The sequence below is a fragment of the Hesperophylax consimilis genome, chromosome 10, assembly GCF_061612785.1.
Source record: "Hesperophylax consimilis isolate HC1 chromosome 10, BYU_Hcon_1.0, whole genome shotgun sequence".
In the NCBI taxonomy this organism is placed as follows: domain Eukaryota; kingdom Metazoa; phylum Arthropoda; class Insecta; order Trichoptera; family Limnephilidae; genus Hesperophylax; species Hesperophylax consimilis.
The window spans coordinates 25149261-25171420 of NC_142845.1; the positions used below are offsets into that span (position 1 = coordinate 25149261).

The window sequence follows — 22160 nt, forward strand, 5'->3', positions numbered from 1 at the left end:
GAGCTTGTTGAATAATGTCTTCACATGTTTTTACTTTCTTACTTGAATAATAAATACCAAAATCATCAATGTACTGTACGCGTTTCACTTGGGGATGGTTTCCTATACCAGAAGTTCCAATATTGAATAGGAGGGCAGACATGGGATCTCCTTGCGGTAGTCCTCTCGAGCACCTTTGTGTAGCAAATATGTTAGATTCTTTGATAATGATCATTCTTTGTTTAAAATATTCCCAGATATACTTTATAACTTTTCCTTTTATACCTTTAGAGATGAGAACCTTAATGACCTCTTCGATCTTTATATTATTGTATGCATCTTTAATGTCTACAAAAGCAGCAATTGTAACGGCATTGGTTGTTTGGGCAACTTGTATTTCTGTAACCATTCTTCCCAGATTATCCATGGTTGATAGTTTTCTTCTAGATCCTATTGTAGACTTATCGAATAAAAAATTACTTTCTAAATACCACTCTAATCGTCTTGTAATTATAGTGTTGAAAGTTTTACAAAGACATGAAATTAACGAAATTGGCCTTATAGAGGTCAAAAGTTTCGGATTTCTTCCGGGTTTAATTATAGGCACAATTTTTACCTGTTTCCATTGCATAGGTAATATGGAAGTTCGTAAAATTGAATTGAATAAATCGATAATAAGCAAATGACAAGAAGTAGGTAAATTAGTTATCATAGAATAAGATATCATATCTATTCCTGGGGATGTATCTTTCATTTTTAATACTGATTTTAGTTCAGAAGCTGTTATCGGTTTGTGAATGCCAGAAGTATCCGAGGTTTCTTCTTCTGTCCACACATGTTCAATTAGTTCTTCGTTTGGGGCCAGATATTTTAGATACTCTAACGCTGATTCGCTATTCTCAAAGATATTTGGACGGGAGGTTCCTATTCCCTTATACCATTTAATTTTCTTCCACATATCAGAGTAGGTTGTATTAGCGTCAACAGAATCACAGAACTTTCTCCATCCATCCCTTTTTGCTTTTCTTACTATCCGCCTAGTACTCGACTCCTTGCGCTTTAATTCTATGTAATTGTCAATATTAACATTTTTCCGTAAACGAGTCAGAGCTAATCTTCTTTCAGCTATAGCTTTCGAGACTTCTTGATTCCACCATGACTTCGGTTTGAATTCTTTATTTTTAGACTTCTTAAATAATGGAATACTTTCATCTGCACCTTTGTTTAGAACTTCTTCTAATTTATCATAGTACTCTTGGATTGACAATGCTTGTTCTGGAAGATTTTGTATTAATTTTTCCACCGTGGATTTATATTTATTCCAATCTGCTTTTTTGAAATTTCTTTTCAAAATTGGTTCATAGTTACAACAATTTTCTTCTAAAGTGATAATTATTGGTAAATGATCACTACCCATCGTATCTGAATCTACCCTCCAGTTACAAGTCAGTAGGAGCTCTGAAGATACCAGGGTAATATCCGGGCTCGAACTCCTTTGTCCGGGATGTCCTAATCTTGTTATATCTCCGTTATTGACAATAATAAGGTTTGAATCTTGGCAGGCTTCTGCAATGAGATCTCCCCTTGTATCTCGTATAGCTCTATCCCATAGTGGATTGTGGGCATTGAAATCACCGCCTACTAGTGCACCTGATCCCATCTGATCAAAAGCTTTCCTCCATGTTTGAATTGTAACATTTATATTACTAGGACAATATATCACGTTGACGGATTTCAGATTTCCAGCATTGAGTAAGTTAACACTGCATATTTCTAATTCACAGGATCCGATGATATCTAGGGTTCGTTCAATTGACTGTAAACTTTTATGGATTAAGATTGCAACTCCTCCATAGCCATCGGCTCTGTCTCGTCTATATGTTGTATAGTCTTTAAATGTCAAAATGTAAGGAAATTGTAGCCAAGTTTCTGATATTAGGGCAATTTTAATGTGTTGCCTCTGTAAATATATTTCTAAATCAGGTTTCTTAAAATGTAAGCTTCGAGCATTCCATTGTAATATGTTAAGATTATTCTTATCCATTATTCGCCGTAACAAGTGATTTCAATATATCATTTAAGCCTCCATCCTTAATCATACCCATTATGGTGTCTATGAATCTATTAATTGCTATTTTTACGAGATTTTCCCAGTTTTCCCCATTTATAATTGCTGTCAATATTTCACGAGCAATGTTGACATTACTGTTGTTTTTTGAATTTATATGCATTTCAGCTGTGTTTGTCTTATTTCGTTTAAGTTTCTCAGCATAAGTAGTTTTTCCGCTTGATTTGTACACATTTTCTTTATTAAACATGTTATTTGGAATATTTACTTTTTCTTTTGAGTTGGATATCTTCTTTTCTATGAGTTTTTTCGCCTGTTTATGCGTAACATTTTTTTTTGCCATTTTTTGTGTAATCTCTTTCTCGTTTTTGTGTAATCTCTTTCTCAAATGACATTAACTTTGGACAGTTAATGTCATTTGCCGGATGGTCTCCTCCGCAGTTAACACATTTGGCTACCTGGTCACAGGTCTCGTGCTCTCCATTACATTTCGGGCACAGCTTAATATCTTTCTTGCTACAGTTATTTGCAATATGTCCGTACCTCCAACAACAATAGCATTGCATTACCCTGAACACATAAGGTTCTACTCCGAATTTGACCCCGTACATAAAGACGTGTGATGGGATCTCTTTCCCCACGAATTTCAGGCTCACAGTTGTCGTCAGTTGACCCTCTTTCCCCTTTTTAGAGAAACGCTTTATGCTAACCACACTTTTATCAGATTTGACGACTTCCATGATTTCTTCGTCTGTCACATCAAGGTCTACCCTTCGTATTACACCGAAAGAACATTCATTATTTTTTTTTTTTGCCACTTCCCATTTCTTAAAATTGAAAATTGAATTTTTGATGGCTTTTTCGGCTTCCAGATCGTTTGGGAACGTAATTTCCATTTTTGTTCCGGAAATTATTTTCAATTTCTCCATTTTCATTCCAGCCTTAAAAAGTAGTTTCGCCATTCCTAATTTTCCAGGTAGGTTTTCTCCTTGTACCACAATGATTCCTTTCTTTTCATTCAATTCTTTTTTCCCTGTTTCACTAGTTTCGGAGTTCAGCCTTGACCTTTTACCGGACCGTGTCACGGTTTGCCACTCTCCAGAAATCTCATCACTTTTATTATTTGATGTTTCCATTACATCATTAATCACTATTTTAGGCGATAGCGGGTACACCATATTACTGGATGGATCCAGAGCCTTCTGGCCCTGGTCTCCCCTTTATTTATATTTCAAGCACGAGTAGTTTTTCGAAAACAACGTTTTGTAGATTTATTGTCACCAATGCGCGTCCACTGGTAGTAATTTCTGATTACGTCAAAATACGGAAATTCGAGCGCGGCTCGGACTGCTCACCACAAAGGTTCGCGGCGTACTGAGCCATCCAACCCTACATAACAACAATTGAAGAACAATTCAATGCGGGGTGCCACAAGGATCTGTACTGTTGTCGACTGTTGACGCTATTTTTGTTGTACATCAACGATCTCGTTGAATGTACACCAATTCATTTCTGCGCTGACGAAAGCATCGTTCACGAGGGATATCTTTTTGACAAGCCCCTTCCATTTATGATATCTGAACAGCTCGAGAAGTTTTGAGACAAAAAGTTGGAGTAAGGCCAACCTGGTCAGTTTCAACCCAAGCGTGTCTGATTTCGGTAAAGAGGGAGATCAATGACTGTCTAGTGCAATTTGATGGAAGCACCCTCCCCAATAAAGACTCAATTGAAATGTTTGGAGTAACCATATCAGACCGGCTCAAGTATCGGGGCGTCTTGTATGTGGCTAGCGGATTCTTCAATGGTTAGCAGCTGCTAACTCTATATAGATCTCAAGTGCGCCCAACACTAGAATTTGGGATCCACCTCTAGGCTGGAGCCCTACAATACTTGATACACCTGCTTGACTCTGTGCAAAGGAGGGCGATCCGTCACTGGGTGGCGATATAGCTCCCCTGCCCCTCCTACCCCTTGCTCCGCCTACCCCTTGCCCCTCCTACACTGTACAATCAGGGGCGCTCTTGTGATCTGATTATTATCTTTTGTATTTTTTGAAAATCTATTTTATTAATATTTAAGATTATAATTAATGCAAAGTGTATTTTTACGATAAGCATTTATTAAGTTCTAATAATCGGACAAAAGTATATTCATATAATATATGTATATCTTGACTAAAAAAATATTTTTTGTTTAATATCAACATGTTGTTTCTAAAAAATTGACTGGATCCGGTGTAAATACAAATAAATAGGTAATTTGTATGAACAAACATATTATGACCAACTTTTCTATCGTTTCAAAACAATAAGTTCAATAAGTTCATCAATGGATTCCAGCATTCTTTCCTTGTACACTGGGTCTTTTTTCATGATGTCCAAAACAAAGTCATTCCTAGAACTGTTTAATAGTCTATCATAATGTTCTTCACCCAGTACTTCTTTTACGTCTTCCAGCTCTAACAAAGCCAACTGGTGAAGAATCACACATTGAACCAGTGCCCAGAGTTTGTACACTTCACACTGACTTCTGAAATCCTTCAACGTCACAATGTCTTCAATGGCTATCCCATGAAGCTCAAGTTCTTGGTTGAGCTCATTGTAGTAATGATGGATCAAATCTTCGAAGTATTTTTTTCTTTGAGTCCTGGTCAAATTAAGATAAAACATGCTCACCACGTCTCCCATTGGTGGCATACAGCGACAAGCTTGGAAATCCACAATTATACAGTTGGCCGGTTTATTGTCACCATCGTAATTAAACATAAGGTTATTAGCCCAAAGATCTCTGTGGCACATGACATTTCTGGAGCTTTTCGAAGGGCAACACAGTTCCAATGCCTGCTTAAATACAGCTTTCCATTTTAATTTGATCTCTTCAAAATATTCAGTGTCTTTACCATATTTTTCTGACTCCCCTGCAGCAGCCAATGCTGCTTCCATTCCTGCAACATACCACCCTTCATATTTGTATCCACACTCGTTCAAAATGTCCTTAAATTCATCTTCAATGCGGAACTCTTCTCCGGTCAGTTTTGTTCTGGTTTCTTCCAAGATCCAAGATGCTGCGTGAAATTTGGCCAAACTCGTAAGGGCTGTCTGGCAATGATCGTGGTCAAGGGTTTCTCTAGATTTTGTAATTTGATAGCCCTGTGCATGCAAATCCTCCAAAACGATGTCCGAAGCAGTCGATAGAAGACACTTAGCGTGGTATTCCTTCGAACCTGAAATTTATAAATAATTTAAATTTAGTTCTTACCCTTGCACTCTCTCCTCTTTCTTGAGTTTTGAACAGGAATGTTTGATAAACTAATACTGAAAATGATATTTAGTTCATAACGTCTTGGCTGTCTGTGAATAATATGCTGAACTTCAAAATGCTTAATATCGAAATGACTGTACGTTTAAAGATATTACACGATTGTTAAAATTGGCTTAAATGTTCTCAAATCACTGGAATGGAATGTTGAAGTAAAATTTGTGGACAAATGCAACCAAATCCGCTGATGAACAGAATTATCAGCATATGTTTGATTCCAAATCTCTAACATAACATTTTTTAAATATTTTATTTGCCAACAGTGTCTTTCAGCTTTTGCATTCTTGCTCACAAAAAATTAACAACTTGGCAATGCTGCCTACCTAATAACAAAATGAGGAAACACCGAAAAATAATTTAGCAATCTCGATACTTACTCTGAACTTTATCGAACTCGCTGAAAATATGTGTGTAAACATTGAACTCCCTGTGGAAGTAACCTGCCTCCTTCAATTTGTCAGCCTTAGCCGCATCGCTGGGAAGCGATTTCATAAAATAGTGAAGCTTTTTACTTTCATTTCCTTGTTTTATAATGATTTCTATTTTATAGTAGTCCCCCTGAAAGCCTATGACACTTTCTCCAGCAAATTGAATACCACACCACTCAACAATCCACTTATCGTTTTTGTTGTTTAGAAACGGCATAACTAATTTTTCTACGGTTTTCTGTGACAGCACTTTCTTGCATGTTTGTTTCTTTGGGTCATTTCTAACTTGAGAAGCAGCCATATTAAATTAATAACTAGATTAGATACACGTCACATACAATGTTCTCCAAATTAATGAATGATTCGTGTATTTAAATTAATGCTCCTTTTGTGGTTTTTGTCATCAGAACCGTTGCGAGGGATTCTTCCGCCTCACACCTATGGCTTGGTCAGAGATGTGCAAAATGGGTACCCAAAACCATTTGAAATGCAAAATGGAAATGGGTCAAAACTTTTCCATTTGAAAATGCACAATGCAAAATGGTTTTTAGAAAAGCATTTCAAATGCAAAATGCAAAATACCTATTTTCAAAATGCATTGAAAATGCAAAATGGTTTCTCAGGTCAAACAATTAAAATAATTATAGAATTTTTAAACAATTTTGCCATTTAATAATGGACATCAATGTAGAACAAACATATCACATGATGGTAAATCCAAAACCACCACGACTACAGATAATGAAACCACAAAAAATTGGCGCGGGACTAATGTTGCCAACGTAAAAACATAGAAACTACTATCTAACATTTAATATTACAGCGTCATGGCCCCATGTTCAGTATTTGAATCAGTATTTTTTGTAATGGTATCACTCAATTGCCAGGGCTCCTACCAGGGAGCAATTTGACAAATGTAAATTATCTCTCTTCGCCAGGTTGATGACCGACTGATATTTGGGGCTTATGAAAAAAAATTGAGTGGAGATAGTAGGAAGAATGTTGCAAAAAAGCATTTAAAATGGAAAATGCATTGAGAAAAGCATTTAAAATGCAAAATGGTTTTTAGAAAAGCATTTAAAATGCAAAATGGAAAATACCCATTTTGCATTTCCATTTGAAATGGATTTATTTGAAATAAAGCACATCTCTGGTCTTGGTACATACTTTTTGCTTTGTTCACATTCTATCTCGATATCAACTGACTCAAATATTTGATTCACTTGATCATGCCATGTATTCCTTGGGTGTAGCGGACTTCTTCAATACTCGTGCGACAAACATTCGCATCTGTCCATCAGCCGCACTATATTTCCTAACCATCTAAGCGTTAGAAATATTCAAGTAGTACCAAGTAATCAACTTTTTTTAACTGTGTAAAGAAGATGCCTTGAATCTAGGTGGTTTTGCAGAACTTCCAACGGAATGACGATCGGTGCAGTGCCAAACGCAAAAGGCCGCTCCTTGGTTCGGCGGCCCGTGTTCGTCGCTCACTTTGCAAATAAAGATTCGCCGCCCCTGTTCATAGTTAGATTGTGTTATTGTTCTTGATAACTTTATTAGTGTAAATATTGTTTCATTTAATCTTGTCTGTGGCCACCATTTCGAAATAGGTACAGTATTTTATTACTGTATTTAGATTTCTTGTTTACAAAGGTAGTTAGATAATAATGTTAACTGTCTGGCGGTAATATACTTCAGTTTATCTTCGTATCATTTACTCGTTATGTCATTTATTTGATGGCGGAAAGATTTGAAGTACTTGCTGGAGTGTAATACTTGAAAGTATAAAATAAAATGACGCCATTAGTACAAGCGGGAACCTGGATAATCTGCATCACATTTAGCGTCGATTCTGAAGAATTTTTTTATTTTTTCTATTTGAGTTTTCGTTTTCGAATAAATCGAGTCCGAAGTTTGAACCTTAAGGTGAAATTTGAAAATAAAACCGTCGCTAGGGGGTTAATATCATCTGTTTTATGGTTTTTACAATGCGTTGAGAAGTAGACCCGGCTCCAAAAAAAATTTAACCCTTCAGTTGCCGAAACTGGAAAAATGAAAGATAATGCTAATAAATCAAAACGAGACATTGAAAAAGATAATGGTCTCAACTAGGAATCGAACCCAGGATCTTTGTCTTACCCGGACAACGTCTTTAACCATTCAACCATTGGGACTTGATACAAAAAATACTGTTTTAGAAAATAGATAAAATTACCTTTCCGGTGTATGCATTTAAAATAAACATTACTATTTCTGAATAATAAAACTTTAATATCAAACGTGAACAACGTTGTCAAAAACGGTAACCACATTAAAATTAAGAGAACTCGATATTTTGAAAACACATTCGTTTTGTTTGGGGAATTAATAATTTCTTATTAATTAATTAATCAAGGCCTGATCAAGAAATTTACAGGTCGTTTTACATACTAAAACGTAGTAACAAACCTAGTACTTATAATAAATATGTATATAATATTTATTTCAAAATCTAAATCTAAATAATCAATAAATTGTAAACATTGTAAAACTTGAAAGAAAATTTACAGTATGTTGGAAAAAAGTGTTTTTTGGATACTTTCACTGTATTTATTTTTACTATTTCCGTTAATATTATTGTATACCATAGAACAAAGAGTAAAACTAGATGTGCTTTCTGTACGACTTTGAATGGAATACATGTTCCATTTAGCACGTGCTCTGTCTCACTTACACTCGCTTGACACCGTAGATTTCCATCCCATTTGAATAGCGTAATCATTGTGAAACACAGTTTTGAAACACGACCATAGGGTATTTATTGTGTTCTTCTTTATCCTATGTTGTATACCTATACATATTGTGTAAAATATTTTACTCCAGATGCACCATTGATAAGTTTTCGCCATAAACGAAACTGTCTGCAAACTCTCCCTTTGATTACGGTCATCCCACAGCCCTGTATAAAAACTAAACGGAAAATCTTTCTAATTGGATAGTCAAAACTTTATTTCCATAAAATTTTGATAAACCATCCTCACCACCTTTTCTTACCCCTTAAATCAGAATTACGATATTTTTTTATGAAGTTTTGCACACTTGACGTTCAAAATAAGAGTAAAATTACTGAGTACATCTGATTTCAAAAAACTCTTCGTTAAGCCCGGGAAAAAATTGGAGGAGATAAAAATTAAAGTTTAAATTTTTCTTACAATAATTTTATTCAATTGTTTTCTACTATTTATTTCTAAGTGCTAATTTAAAATCATGTTCATTGAATTATGTATGTTTCTACGAGTTCTTCTATAACAGACATGATTCTTACTCTAAACCACTCGTCATTCTTAAACTTATTGAACTTCTCTGTTCTCTCGTCGTCCATTCTACCTCCGTGATCATTTTTATCCAAGAAGATAAACTGGAAGAGAATTGTGCTTTCTACCAGAGCCCAAAGTTTGAATTCTTGGCAAGACCTAACGAAGGTATGCCAGGGCAGAACATGTTCAACATCAATATGGTTTTCATCGAGAATCGATACAACTTCCTCGTAATAGCTCATGATAAATTCGACGAAATATTGTTCACGGGTTTTTTTGTCCAGGTTCAAGTACAAAAAAGATACCACGTCTGCTGCTGGTGTGCAAATTTGGCTACACTGGTAGTTTACAAACAAGCTCTGATGTGGTTTACCATCTTCAGCATATCTGTACAGTATGTTGTTGTTCCAGAGGTCCAGATGTGTCACCACGTTGCAGTATTCCTTTGAAGGGAGGAGCTGATTTCTGGCTCTGGTGTACAGTTTATCCCATTGTCCTTGTATCTTATTGTAATAAATAGTTGATCTACCGTATTTCTCCGAGTGTCCAGCAATGTTGAGAGCCTCTGCACTGCAGTTGTTAAACCATTGGTTGTCGGAGAAGACGGATTCGCTTATATTATCTCCAAATTCGTCGTAGAGGTCGTAGACGTGTTTGTTTATTTTGGTTTTCCTGTCCACCAGTAGGAGGGATGCGCTGTGCATTCTTGCGATGCATTTCAAAGCTACATGCGCGTGGGCCTTGTCCTTGTATTTCCTCAGTTGGTGCATTTTGAATCCTTTGGCGTATAAATCTTCGAAAACCAAGAAGTTTCCGAGAGCCAAATAGCATTTTGGACTCCAAGCCTTAGATTCTGCCACAAAAAACAGCATTACTGATCAATTTAATTTCTAATGTAAAATTCAAGTGCTCATTAATTACAATTACTTATTTATTTTATTCAAGATCTTACAATTAGAACTAAGGGAAGCTGGAAAATAAGTGATTCTTGAAGACAATTTAAAAGACAAACAGCTCTTTGAAAGTGAACAATTTGATATGTGTGGTGAACCCAGGACCGGCCATGAATTAAACGGCGTCCGGCGCTCGGTATTCGGTATTAGGTATTGTCAGCGCTTTGGTTCCTTGTCGCTGGAGCGGACTGCTCCAATTGGGCCTGCACAGGGCCGGCTCTGGGTGAACCCAGTATGTCCTCGATAGCCTTAGAAAATTGTATAAACATTGAAAGTAGCTGGACACGCTTTAATTCTAATATATTTCTTTAATAACACTTCGATTCAACTTAATTACTATGAAAAAAAAAAGTTTCGCCATGTTTTTTTCTTGTTTGAAATATTCGTATTAAGCGTGTCCAGCGATTCTAAAATTTTAGTGATTACTTTTTTTATTTCCACGGGTAGGTACATAACATTTTTCAAAGAATGTAAGGTTAGTTCTGTTGTTGACGAGCAAGCATTCAAAATTTCTTACCTTTTTCTTCTTTGAATTTGCTGAAGATCTCATTAAAAATGAATACCTCCCTTTCAAGCAATCCAAACTTCACCTTAAATCTGGGCGTCGAATCGTTTTTCGGCGATGTTTTTAAGAAAAATTGTATCTCTTGCTCTCCCCCTTCTAAAATGTACGTCACCTTTAGTGTGAAGTGACCTCCATGAATATCTAGCAATCCGTCTCCCATTGGATGTGCAACAAATGTTTTGACAACAAAGCCGTCATTGCAAATAGCTTTTTTTAACACCAAATTCACGGAATCCAATGTTAAAGTCGAATCTTCTGAATCCATTCTAGCAAACTCAAATAGCAACTATTCGTGTGTGAAGCAATGCAAGTTATGATAAAACTATTTATTGTGCAATTTTCTTCTGTTACGTCTTTATTAGGTGTTTCCAGACAGTAAACAATATTAAGTCATTTATTGTTTTCACGTTCCATATCTAATCTACCAATCAAGGTACTCAGAACAGTTTATGAATTTTCTCTTCTTGACGTCTTATTAATATCGTAATTATTTTCCAAGGTGAGAACCCGATCACAAACACATAAAAACATTAGCTCAGTATCCTAATCATAAAACACTAATAGTTATTGGTCGAAAGTTAAAGGCTGAAAAATCACCCGCAAGGCTTATAGCAGAACAGCTACGAGTATTTGTGTTAAGTAGAAGATTACTTTTCATTAGTGTTCAACCAATTACACTGGTCGACATTTATTTTTTTAAGTGCAGTCCCTTAAGCATAGCTAATTTTTTCATATGTATTTAGTATCCATAAACACGAAATGAAACAATTTTTTTTTATAGGTCAGGTTTTTTTATTATTTAACAATGTTTTTTTACATAATTCTTCCATAGTATGACGGGTACTTACTTAACAAAATTTCAAAACTAATTCAATTTATTTTTTTTGCTCCTGATTTGCCCTTGTGAGTATCTTGAGAGTCTCTCTGCAGGGTCCAGCAATAGTCTGCTATCATAGGTCCACTTTCCTTGGTATCGCTTTTCCATAGCCGCAATGTCCTGGTGAAATCGTTCGCCGTGCTCGTCACTGACATCTCCCATATTTTCGGGGAAAAAGTTCAAATAAGAGTGAAGAAAGTGTATTTTTAGTGACACGTTACATCCCATATTTTTATAGGCCAAGAGCATTTCAGACACAATGCTGATATAGTCTTCACTTTTATGACTTCCAAGAAAGTTCTCGACAACATTCTTGAAGGCTGACCAAGCGGCTAGCTCGACTGTTCTCAACACTGTTATGAAATTCGGATCGGTCAAGACCTCCCATATTTGTGATCCCACGAATATTCCTTCTTTCATTTTTGCGTGGCTGATCTTACGAAACTTTTGGTTTAAGTAAATCATGCCATTTCCATCTTTAGACAAGCCCTTTAAAAATTTTTCATCAAACCCAATTTATTGTCTAAGGGTGGAAGAAAGATATCTTTAGATTTTACTAAGGGAGCATGTTGAACATTCTTCGTGCCAGGTTTGAGGTGCTTTCTAGTAGGCCAGTCCTTGGTCTTTCCTGTCTCTGCTGTCCCATTCGCATAGAAAACAACAATACTTTGTGTATCCCGCTTGCAGTCCTAGTAGGAGCCCTATTACTTTTAGATCACCACATATTTTCCATTCGTATTTTACACATTTAATTTTTGTTAGCAGCAGCTTCATGTTGTCATAGTTCTCTTTCATGTTTGTGACATTCAAATGACATTCGAGCCTAGTGTTGCCATATTATAAAAAAATCAATGATAACTCACGAAGAAATATGAATAAATACACATTTTAGTAAAACTTAAAACCCATAAAAACCTGACGTGATAGAAAAAAACTAATCACATATCTGAAATCAGCGTGAAATTTCCTGTCAGATTTGGCTACTTTCGTTAGAGGGACAAAAAATGTGTTGACCAGTGTTATTAACTGTGTTAAGTAGAAGATTACTTTTCATTAGTGTTCAACCAATTATTAACTGTGTTAAGTAGAAGATTACTTTTCATTAGTGTTCATTGTTCAACCAATTATTAACTGTGTTAAGTAGAAGATTACTTTTCATTAGTGTTCAACCAATTATTAACTGTGTTAAGTAGAAGATTACTTTTCATTAGTGTTAAACCAATTATTAACTGTGTTAAGTAGAAGATTACTTTTCATTAGTGTTCAACTAATTATTAACTTATTTGCTAGTTGGTAATGGCTCATCTGCTCGCCGCGGACTGTCTGAACGAGGCTAATAATAATAATTGTATTTATTTCAGAATGTGGGGGGTTGAGCAATGAATTCTGGAATCAACCATTATCGAAATCTGCCGCGAAATAAAATATTCAGGGCATGCGTCACTGATGACCTAAATGATAAAAATGACATAGAACGCTAACGAAAAGCACTAAGCGTGCGAGCCAACATGATCGCCAGAAGTTTCAACAGGTGCAAGGTGAAGAAGCGTACTATTCCAGACGTACTGCATGAGCATTTACACTAACAAACTATGGACAGGTACAGGAGGTCATGAACACACTCCGAGTACAGTATAGCCACGCATACGGGGCGCTTTTCGGCCTCCCTTGGCGATGCAGCGCCTCGCAGAGGAAAGGGTGCATGGATTCGCTGCTTTGATGATACACAGAATAGCCGGAATAAGTCAGCGCTACCGGAAATCTGAAAACACTCTCGTCCAGGCTGTCGCACAGTGGCAAGGTATGCCCCTACACCGTAGATGGAGAATTTCCCTCAAGCCAACGTTCTATAAGTGCTATATTAACAATTTTATTTAATTTCCCATATTCCATTTAATATCATGTAATTTATATGTAGGCTTTTATATGGCAGACAGAGTATTGCACTCGCCGCTCTGTTCAACTGAATTAAACAAACTTATCTTACCAAAAGATGCTGAGATACCTCCTTGAATTTATACACTCTTTTTTACCTTTTATTATTATCATGTTCTAATTTGGTAGATTGGTTATTGCACCATCCACCCAATCCTGCTCGAATAAAAACTTAAATAAATACAACTTTGTACCAGGAGCACAAGATCCTAAATGGTGTTTTTTTAATCTCCTATCCTCTGGTACAAAATGTACCGAAGTGGTATTGATTGACATCAATCGAGGTAGGTGGATTTAAATAACTACAAAATTTACCAGGAGCACGTGAGATGGCGATAATAAGGTCAAATGAGCCGCAGTACTTATAGAGAGATGAAATAAAATAAGCCAGTAGAGGGTTACGAAAGAACCCATAGAATTAAAGTATACAGGGTGTATCGGCACGTACCCGACAAACTTTAACCAGCTTTTCCTTAGCACATTTGGAGTAAAAAATGTTATGGGCACTTTGCTGTCCGGTAACATTTTTTTTCAATTAAAAACAAAAAATTATAAAAAAATCCACACTCCGTCACTGTCATTGGTATTGTTTTTCGTGTTCAACAGCTGTTATTAGCAAGTGTGTCAAAAAGCGTCTTCGCTCTTTCATACACACTAAATAATAATGGTTAAAAATGAGACGAATGGTGCCATGACATTTCGTTGTGATTGTAAAAGCGCGCCAATGTAGGTACGTACGTATATTATTCTACGAAACTCGAATAAAATATTGCCAGATGGGTTTTAAAACTGTGACAAAGGATAAAAGAGTGGTGACATGTGGTGAAAATATGAATGGTAAATTTTTTATTAAAAAAAATGTTACCGGACAGCAAAGTGCCCATAACATTTTTTACTCCAAATGTGCTAAGGAATAGATGGTTAAAGTTTGTCGGGTACGTGCCGATACACCCTGTATATACTTATCAGGAGTACATAATGCCAAAGAGGCAAAATGTTAATTATTTGACGAATTGCGCCGATAAATGAAAATGTATCCCAAAAATCGACCAGTAGCTTAGACCCCCGCATTCTCAATTTCTACCAATTTTAACATATTTACATATATAATCTTTAATTTAAGTTTAAAAAAAAATATTTTTGAAGATAATATATGTGTAAAGTTAATATTTATAAAGCCGAAACGGTAATTATATGAAATTTCCTTGATAGAAAAAAATCGCAAAGTAGCTCCAAAAATTATTAAAAACACATTTTGTTCTGTTGTTTAATATGCTATGGGTGTGAAAAAAATCACAGTGTATCTTTATATGCAACTAAAACATTTGTCGAGAGATTTTGTTCTATTTCGAAAGAGTCATTTTTTATTAAATATTATCGGTTTTTTAATATTAGCGCGCTCACTCCAACATTCGTATTTAAATATTTCCCTTTCAAACCATATTTTACGAGGTGCATTTTGTACGCCTGTTTAATATGATTCTGCAATTTCCATCTCCACTATTATGATAGTGAGATGCACCCAGCGTAATTTTAATAATATTTTACCCCTTCATGCTCTGTGCTCCTGGTAGAATGTTTATCAAATAGATTATATGTTTTCGTTCGATTATAGATTTTCAAGCATCAAATTAAAAATTATCACTTTGCATTGTGGTTAGCTTACTTAGTTCCAATAATTATGGTAAGAAAGATAAAAAATTGTCTAAAAATATAACAAAGATAAAAAAATCTGCCAGAAGCACAAGAGTTGAAATATTATATTTGTACAGGTTTTTAATAGTTTAGTTATACGCCTGGCGTTTCTCACTTTTGCAATCCTCACAACGTTGGAGTGATGCATATTGCAGAATCATATCTAGAAGGCATTCAAATCGTGCGTTTGCCTCTTCAATTGATCCTGCTTCTAGTGGATTTTTCAATAAATATTTATTTTCGGTGTGATTTTTAATTGAGTTTAATGATAAATTAATATTTTTAACCTCTCAATTGACGAAATTGCGCCCTGAAAATTGAGAGTTTTTTTCTTCCATAATTTGAGACAGACGATCTCCACATCGAAGTGATTTATTTCAATATGTCTCTATGAAGCATCTGAAATTGTATATAAATTATTACACCATTTAAACAAAGGAAGAAAATTTATTTACAATAAATTTTTTTGTCTTATTTGAGTATATACAGTTCTATGAGCTCTTCCAAAGTGTCCAAAATTCTTTGCCGGAACACCTCGTCATTTTTCAAATTTTTTGCCATTAACTCCTTCCTGTCCGTGTACAGAAGTTTGTCAAACATGACTGAATCTTGCATCAAGCAGGCCACATCTGTTTCATCCATAAAAACGAACTGATAAAGAACGGAGCTTATCATGAGGCCAAAGAGCCGAAACTCCCCACAAGACTTGAAAAATGAATTCCAGGGAAGATAACGTTCAATGTCCACCTTATGATCTTGGAGAACTGACTGAACTTCTTCGTAGTAACTCCGGATGAATTCCTCAAAACATTCCTCGCGCAATGTTTTGTCCAGGTTCATGTATAAGAAAGACAAGATGTCTGTAGCTGGTGGACATATCCTGAAGGATTGGTAGTCGACCAACATGCACTGTGTGGGTTGTCCGTCATCGTCGTACTTGTACATGAGATTGTTGCTCCAGAGATCGGAATGGACGACAACGTTGCAATATTCCTTGGAGGGTTCTAGTTGTTTCCTCGCTCTGATATATAGCTCCTCCCACTGTGCTTTGATCTTGTTGTAATAAATGGTCTCCCTGCCATACTTTTTGGAGAACCCGGCAATATGGAGGCATTCAACGATGCAGTTACTGTACCATCGGTTGTCTGTAAAACATCCATCTCCAGCTGCTTTTCCAAAAGTTTCGTGGAGATCGTAAGGTTTCTTGTCTTCTCTGGTCCTTTTGTCTACTAGGATGATGGAGCCGCAGTGTAACCTAGCTAGAGCCTTCATGACCACATGAGTGTGGGCTTTGTCCCTCGACTGCCGAAGATCTACCATTTTAAATCCCCTCACGTGTAAATCCTCAAAAACCAAATCATCACCGTGAGCGTAGAAGCATTTTGGAATGCACTCCTTCGAATCTGAAACAGAGTAATTATAATAGAGTACACCACGTGACAACCAACACCAGATTACATGAATATATATCTACAATTATAATCTTTTTAAGGAGCGCACGTTTGAATGTATTTGGATATTCCGAAATTGGCTGGAAAGCACACAACTACACAAGCAAGAATCTCTTTAAAGTGATTATAATATACCCTTCCCTGTTTTTCTAGTATGAATTCTTTAAAGTATACAAAATATAATGTAAATATTTAATAACACACATTAGGTATAGCTTAATAAGATATTACTTTATCTTGTTTGCATCGTTTGTGTTTTACCAAACATGACATAATGATTTATAATATAAAGATCTCTTCATCCACGATAAAAAAAATAATTTAGGTTTTTTTAAAATAAACATACCGATAAGTTTTTCAAACTGGCTGAATATCTCATTATAAGCCAAAATTTCTCTCTCGAACAATCCGAATTCAGTGTTGTAGCCCGCCCTCGTAGCGTTGTGCTTTGGTAATGTTTTCAAGAAGACTTGGAGTTCAGCCTCTCTGCCTTCGAGGACATAAGTCACCTTCACCTTGTAGTGGTCCCCGAGGAATCCCAACACTCCGTCTCCAGCTTTATACACTCCAAACTTCTTCACAACAAAGCGAGAACTTTGAAGAGCCTTTCTTGTCACCGAATTGACTTTATTCAAATCAATTAGATCCGCGCTAACTAAATTCATCGGAGCCATGATTGCAATAAAGAACTTTGCTAAACGAAGTTCCGTCTGACACAGTGGAGTTCTCTCATTCGCATTTTATTTTATTTAATTCAGTGTTGTCATTACGAACGAATAAAAGTTTTGTGATGAAGATTCACTGTTTGATCTAGATCAGTTGTCTGAAGTCTATCTAATATTTCATGTCAGCTAATTATTTATACAAGAGTTTGTAAAATATATGCATAGAATCAATACGAAGTTTTCAGAGCGTGGAAAATTACCCTTTTGACAGGTTAACAAACAGAATAATAATTAATCTGTTCAGTGTGCCTCGTCAAACGATCACTCATGCGACACATGACAGACAATAAATTGTAAAAATAACAGTTAAAACCGAGAAAAAACCACAAAATATAACTCTGGGCACAACGACCAATTAAACCATGCTCCGTACTGGGTGACTGATCGTATTACAGGGTTTTCCAATAAGAGGTGTTATTTTGAATAGCCCGCTATTTCGGTAGATGTTACTTTTGAAGCTGTCATTTTTTGACATTTGACAAGTAGAAACTACGCCATTAATACAACGATAATGGAACGATACATGCTTCAACAACGCATTGAAATTATCAAAATTCACTTGAGTGAATCAAATGCAAATAATATTGAGTGATGAGGCCCATTTCCACCTCGGTGGCTTCGTCAACAAGAAAAATTGTCGCATCTGGGGCTCAGAAAACCCAAGAGTTATTGTTGAAAAGCCTCTCTATCCTCAACGTGTGACTGTTTGATGCGGTTTATGGTCCGGCGGAGTCATTGGACCTTACTTTTTAGAAAATGAGGCTGGAGCAACAGTTACGGTGAATGGATTGCGCTATCGAGAGATGATTAATGATTTTTTATGGCCGGAATTGGATGATATTGATCTGGACAACGTTTACTTTCAACAAAACGGCGCTAAAACCCTGTACTAGACCGGAGCACCGCTAAACTAATTCACAAATGTAAATAATTATCTAAAGCTTAAAGACGTAGCACAAAAAAAAAACCCTGAAAACTAGTCAGTATTCGACATACCCCAAACAATACAAATCGGTTTCTCAATCTACGGTTTTAAGTACAACTATATTTCTCGATGGTATACACACATTTTTAGCGTTTGCATAGTTTTACGATGATGAGGTTATTCATATACGAGTATGATTGGTAATCGACGGCATCGCTGTTTTGGACCTGACGTGTACCCAGCGTTGCTGGGGTTATCCTTAGGAGATAGACATATTTATACTGTAGTGGATTTTTCTGTAGGCCTTTTAAAATTAAACAATTCCGTATTATGTTATTTTGATGTATCTCATAAGGTTTAGCCAGCTTTAGCAATGTAAACGCTCGAACATTTTTACGATTCGATGGCAAAACACCGTTTTTTCTCTACTTTTTACAAATATAACATGCATGTATTATCTATATAAACCTTCCGGAAGAAATTCTCTGATTGAAAACACTAACAAAATCCGTTGCGTAGTTTTGTATAACTAAGCGCACAAATAGACAGACTCGAATATCGACTTTATTTTATAATATTAGATAATAATTGTTACAGATAGAGTTTAACCGCATTCCTAGTTAACCACAATAACAACTCAAAAATTAAGTTTTTAGGCGATGCCATACATCGTGTAATATTTTGATTCGAGCCGCCATCAATAACACTCCTTACGTAGATGGCGATAAGGCTTAAATTCCCGCTTCAAACCATCCAGCTGTTTTGATTTAGGCAAGAAAAAAACATGGCCAAAAATTGCCTTTTATTTTATTTTGTGGATGTTCAGGCATAAATATTTAAATGTTTTACGATCATTTTATAAATAACTTAATTTGCCACATTACACAATAAAATCATAATCGAAAATGGGTTCGTAAGTAGGAAATTTTGAACTTTAAACAGTTTTCATGGGCCTTATAAATTATTTTTTTCTGGGCTTATAAAAAGACGTATGTAAAAAATACTCGATTATTTCAAAGGCAAAATGTATTATACTCGCGGTATTTATTTAAAGCATCTGAAACATTTCTAGGCGACCAAATTTTCAAACCAAAAACACATGATTTTACATTACTACGTATGGCATCGCCTTAATGTTAGTTATGTTTACGACAGTGAAATTTTCAACTCACTCCTCTGTCATTAGTAAACAATTCTATTATCGTGAAAGTTTATGGTGTTTATTTACTTAAATTTATGGTATTAGATTATTAAATCAAAATGAAAACGTTGTTGAACGGTTAAGAGTACAGACTACCTTTGTTTACATGAGGTGACATGTCACCAGTCACCAGATCCTTGTGGCTATGTTTGTATTACGAGAAACATGTTTGTGTTTTTGTAATCTCCTGGGTAAAAAGGTTCTTGATTTGTTCTTTGTCTGCCATATTTAACAGGAGATAAGGGTGACACTCCATTTTAACCGCTGTGATATGCTAAAAATACTTTTTTTTATTTTTGTTCGCTAGTTCGTTAAAAACATTTGAGTTAGCAAGTTGGCCCACATATTACAGTAGTGTATTTTCGTATCGCTTCTTCATAATTCTGTCCGGCTTCTCGGACAAACATTCATTTAATATTGGCAAAGAAAATACATATTTAAAATGGCAAAAACATTCTTATCGGATGAAGAAATTTCGGCGTTATTGAGAAAATTGACAAGCGATAAATCAAAAGTGATTTCATATTCAATAAACCCTCTAGGAGAAAGTCCTATTGGGTTTTTAGGAAACCATTTCCTTTTAACGTTGAATTACTGTGATGATTATCAAAACAATTATCAGCTTTTCAAAACTATCAAGTTCTTCATGAAAACGACTCCTCAAATTGCCTCTCATGCCCAATACGTCGAAAATATTGGAGTGTTCAAGAAAGAGGTTATTCTCTTCAACACCGTGATACCAAAACTGCTGGACGCCACTGCATTCCTAGAACATCCCTGGGCTCCCAAGTGCTACATTGCCAAGAAGAACATGTTGCTCTTCGAAAACTTGTCAGAGAAAAACTATTGCTTGGCAAATCAAATAAATGGAATCTTCGACTTCGAACATTGCGTGGCTGTGATGAGATCTCTTGCCGATTTCCACGCGGCTTCTATCATATTTGAGCACACCAATCCACCAGGAAAATGCAACATAAGCGAAATATGTCCGGAAGCTGTCGAGGAAGCCTGTTACATTCTGAAAGAAGGACATACAAGATTTAAGTGGCTTAAATCTACGACCGACGCAATCGTTCATCTGTGTAAACAAATGGGACGTGGAAAACAGAGTGAACTACTACCGAAACTAATTAGGAATACTATTTCTAATGTTGGTCCTTCGCCAAAATGGTGTAACGTCCTTTCACACGGCGATTTGTGGGCAAACAACTTCATGTTTAACTACGATAAACACGGAAAGATCAAACACTGCATTATCGTAGACTACCAATTGGCGAGGTATGCTCCATGTGCTTTAGATCTGATGTGTTGTCTCCATCTAATAGCTCCACGGAAATTAAGAGACTCTCACATGGTGGCCTTGCTGAATTCTTACTACGAAAGAATCTCCAGTGTTTTGAAACAAGGTGGTTTAAATTCAGATGATATTATTCCAGTGGAGGAATTTGAAGAAGGCTGCAACCAATACAAACAATTAGGACTGGTGGAGGCGTGCTTGTTTGGAACAATTATATGGATTCCTGCTAAATTAGCAGCGGAAGTCATGAGTGACCCTGAAAGATGCATGGAATTGGCGATTGGAAGTCGAGTCGCAGTTGTGGACCAAGCATTCAAGGAGGATACATTCTTCAGACATCAAATGACGGACCTAATCGAAGAATTTTTGGACATTGCCTTACCTCCTGTGATATCTTATTGAAGATTGTTTATTAGTACGGTGACTTTTTAATTTAAAATAATAATAACCATCAATATTTTTAATGTATTGGTGGTTTTGTTATAAACGATACTTACATGTGAAGTTTGAGGGTTACATTAATTTAATAAAACAGCAAAAAAATAAATTATTTTGTATTATTTATTTGGTTTTACGCCCAGCCATGAGCTATTAAAAATTATACATACAGTTTTTAAGCATGAAATAACGTTAAACTCATAAACTGAATATAAAACATGTAACAGTAACATAGAAAAATATAGAAACTGTAACAATACTAAATATAAGACAAATCGCTGAAAATACATTACCAACGCTATTATAATTCATAGGATTCAAGAAAGTGCTGGTATACATTACCCTTGAGGAAGCTACAAGCTAAAATGTGTATATTCTTGGTATACCTTATATTGTAGGTAATATGGATTGAAATCGTTTGACAAACGTAGTCTAGAAACGTTCGATTTCAAGCACATAACTGGTTTTTATTTATTTTGTAAATAATTTTATAAGAAAGCAAAAAAGTTAATCCAGTGAAACTGTCACATATAATCTTGGCTAAAATACTGTATTTTTTAAAGTTGTTTCCTTTACGCGTTGGTACATTTCTATTGAAAAAAATATTTTTTAGTAGTTTACATTTATATTTTTTGTTGAGTAATTTATTTTTTTATTTGTATTCTGCTCAAGCGAAACGATAGGAAAACCTTCAATTTATCTAAAGCATTTTTTTGGTATTCATAATGTACACCAATTCGTTATAAAGATTAATCAAAATAGTGATTTAGCACTAAGCTTCGCCTTAATTCTATAATTGGAATCAGTAAATACTTGTATATCAATAGTGCCCCAAACGTGTTGCCCAGATCATGCATTCTATTGGTTAGTGAGTGTAACTGATGTTTTTGAATGTATTGCAGAAGAATGTTACATTTTGTCTTGTGTTCCTAGTCGGAACATGGACTTTAATAGTGGCGACGATGGAAGGGCTGTCAATTAAGTTGTTAATGACTCTGTGTATCAC

The 22160-nt window shown here is 35.6% G+C and overlaps 3 protein-coding genes across 3 annotated transcripts; 1 reads left to right on the plus strand and 2 right to left on the minus strand.

The window, feature by feature from the left end:
• Nucleotides 1–4338: 4338 nt before the first annotated feature.
• LOC149420498 (uncharacterized) lies at nucleotides 4339–9862 on the minus strand. The gene is made up of 3 exons (XM_089636369.1): nucleotides 9466–9862; nucleotides 5743–5943; nucleotides 4339–5270 (listed from the first exon to the last, which is right to left on the minus strand). Exons 1-3 carry the CDS (start codon nucleotides 9860–9862, stop codon nucleotides 4339–4341), a joined length of 1530 nt encoding a protein of 509 aa, XP_089492495.1.
• Nucleotides 9863–15588: 5726 nt separating this feature from the next.
• Nucleotides 15589–17272, minus strand: LOC149420499 (uncharacterized). Its single transcript, XM_089636370.1, has 2 exons — nucleotides 16915–17272; nucleotides 15589–16520 (listed from the first exon to the last, which is right to left on the minus strand). The coding sequence occupies exons 1-2, from the start codon at nucleotides 17240–17242 to the stop codon at nucleotides 15589–15591; spliced, it is 1260 nt and encodes a 419-aa protein (XP_089492496.1). The 5' UTR covers nucleotides 17243–17272.
• A 2485-nt stretch (nucleotides 17273–19757) lies between these two features.
• Nucleotides 19758–21199, plus strand: LOC149420500 (uncharacterized). The gene has a single exon (XM_089636178.1). It carries the CDS (start codon nucleotides 19862–19864, stop codon nucleotides 21116–21118), a length of 1257 nt encoding a protein of 418 aa, XP_089492304.1. The 5' UTR covers nucleotides 19758–19861; the 3' UTR covers nucleotides 21119–21199.
• The last annotated feature ends 961 nt before the right edge of the window (nucleotides 21200–22160 follow it).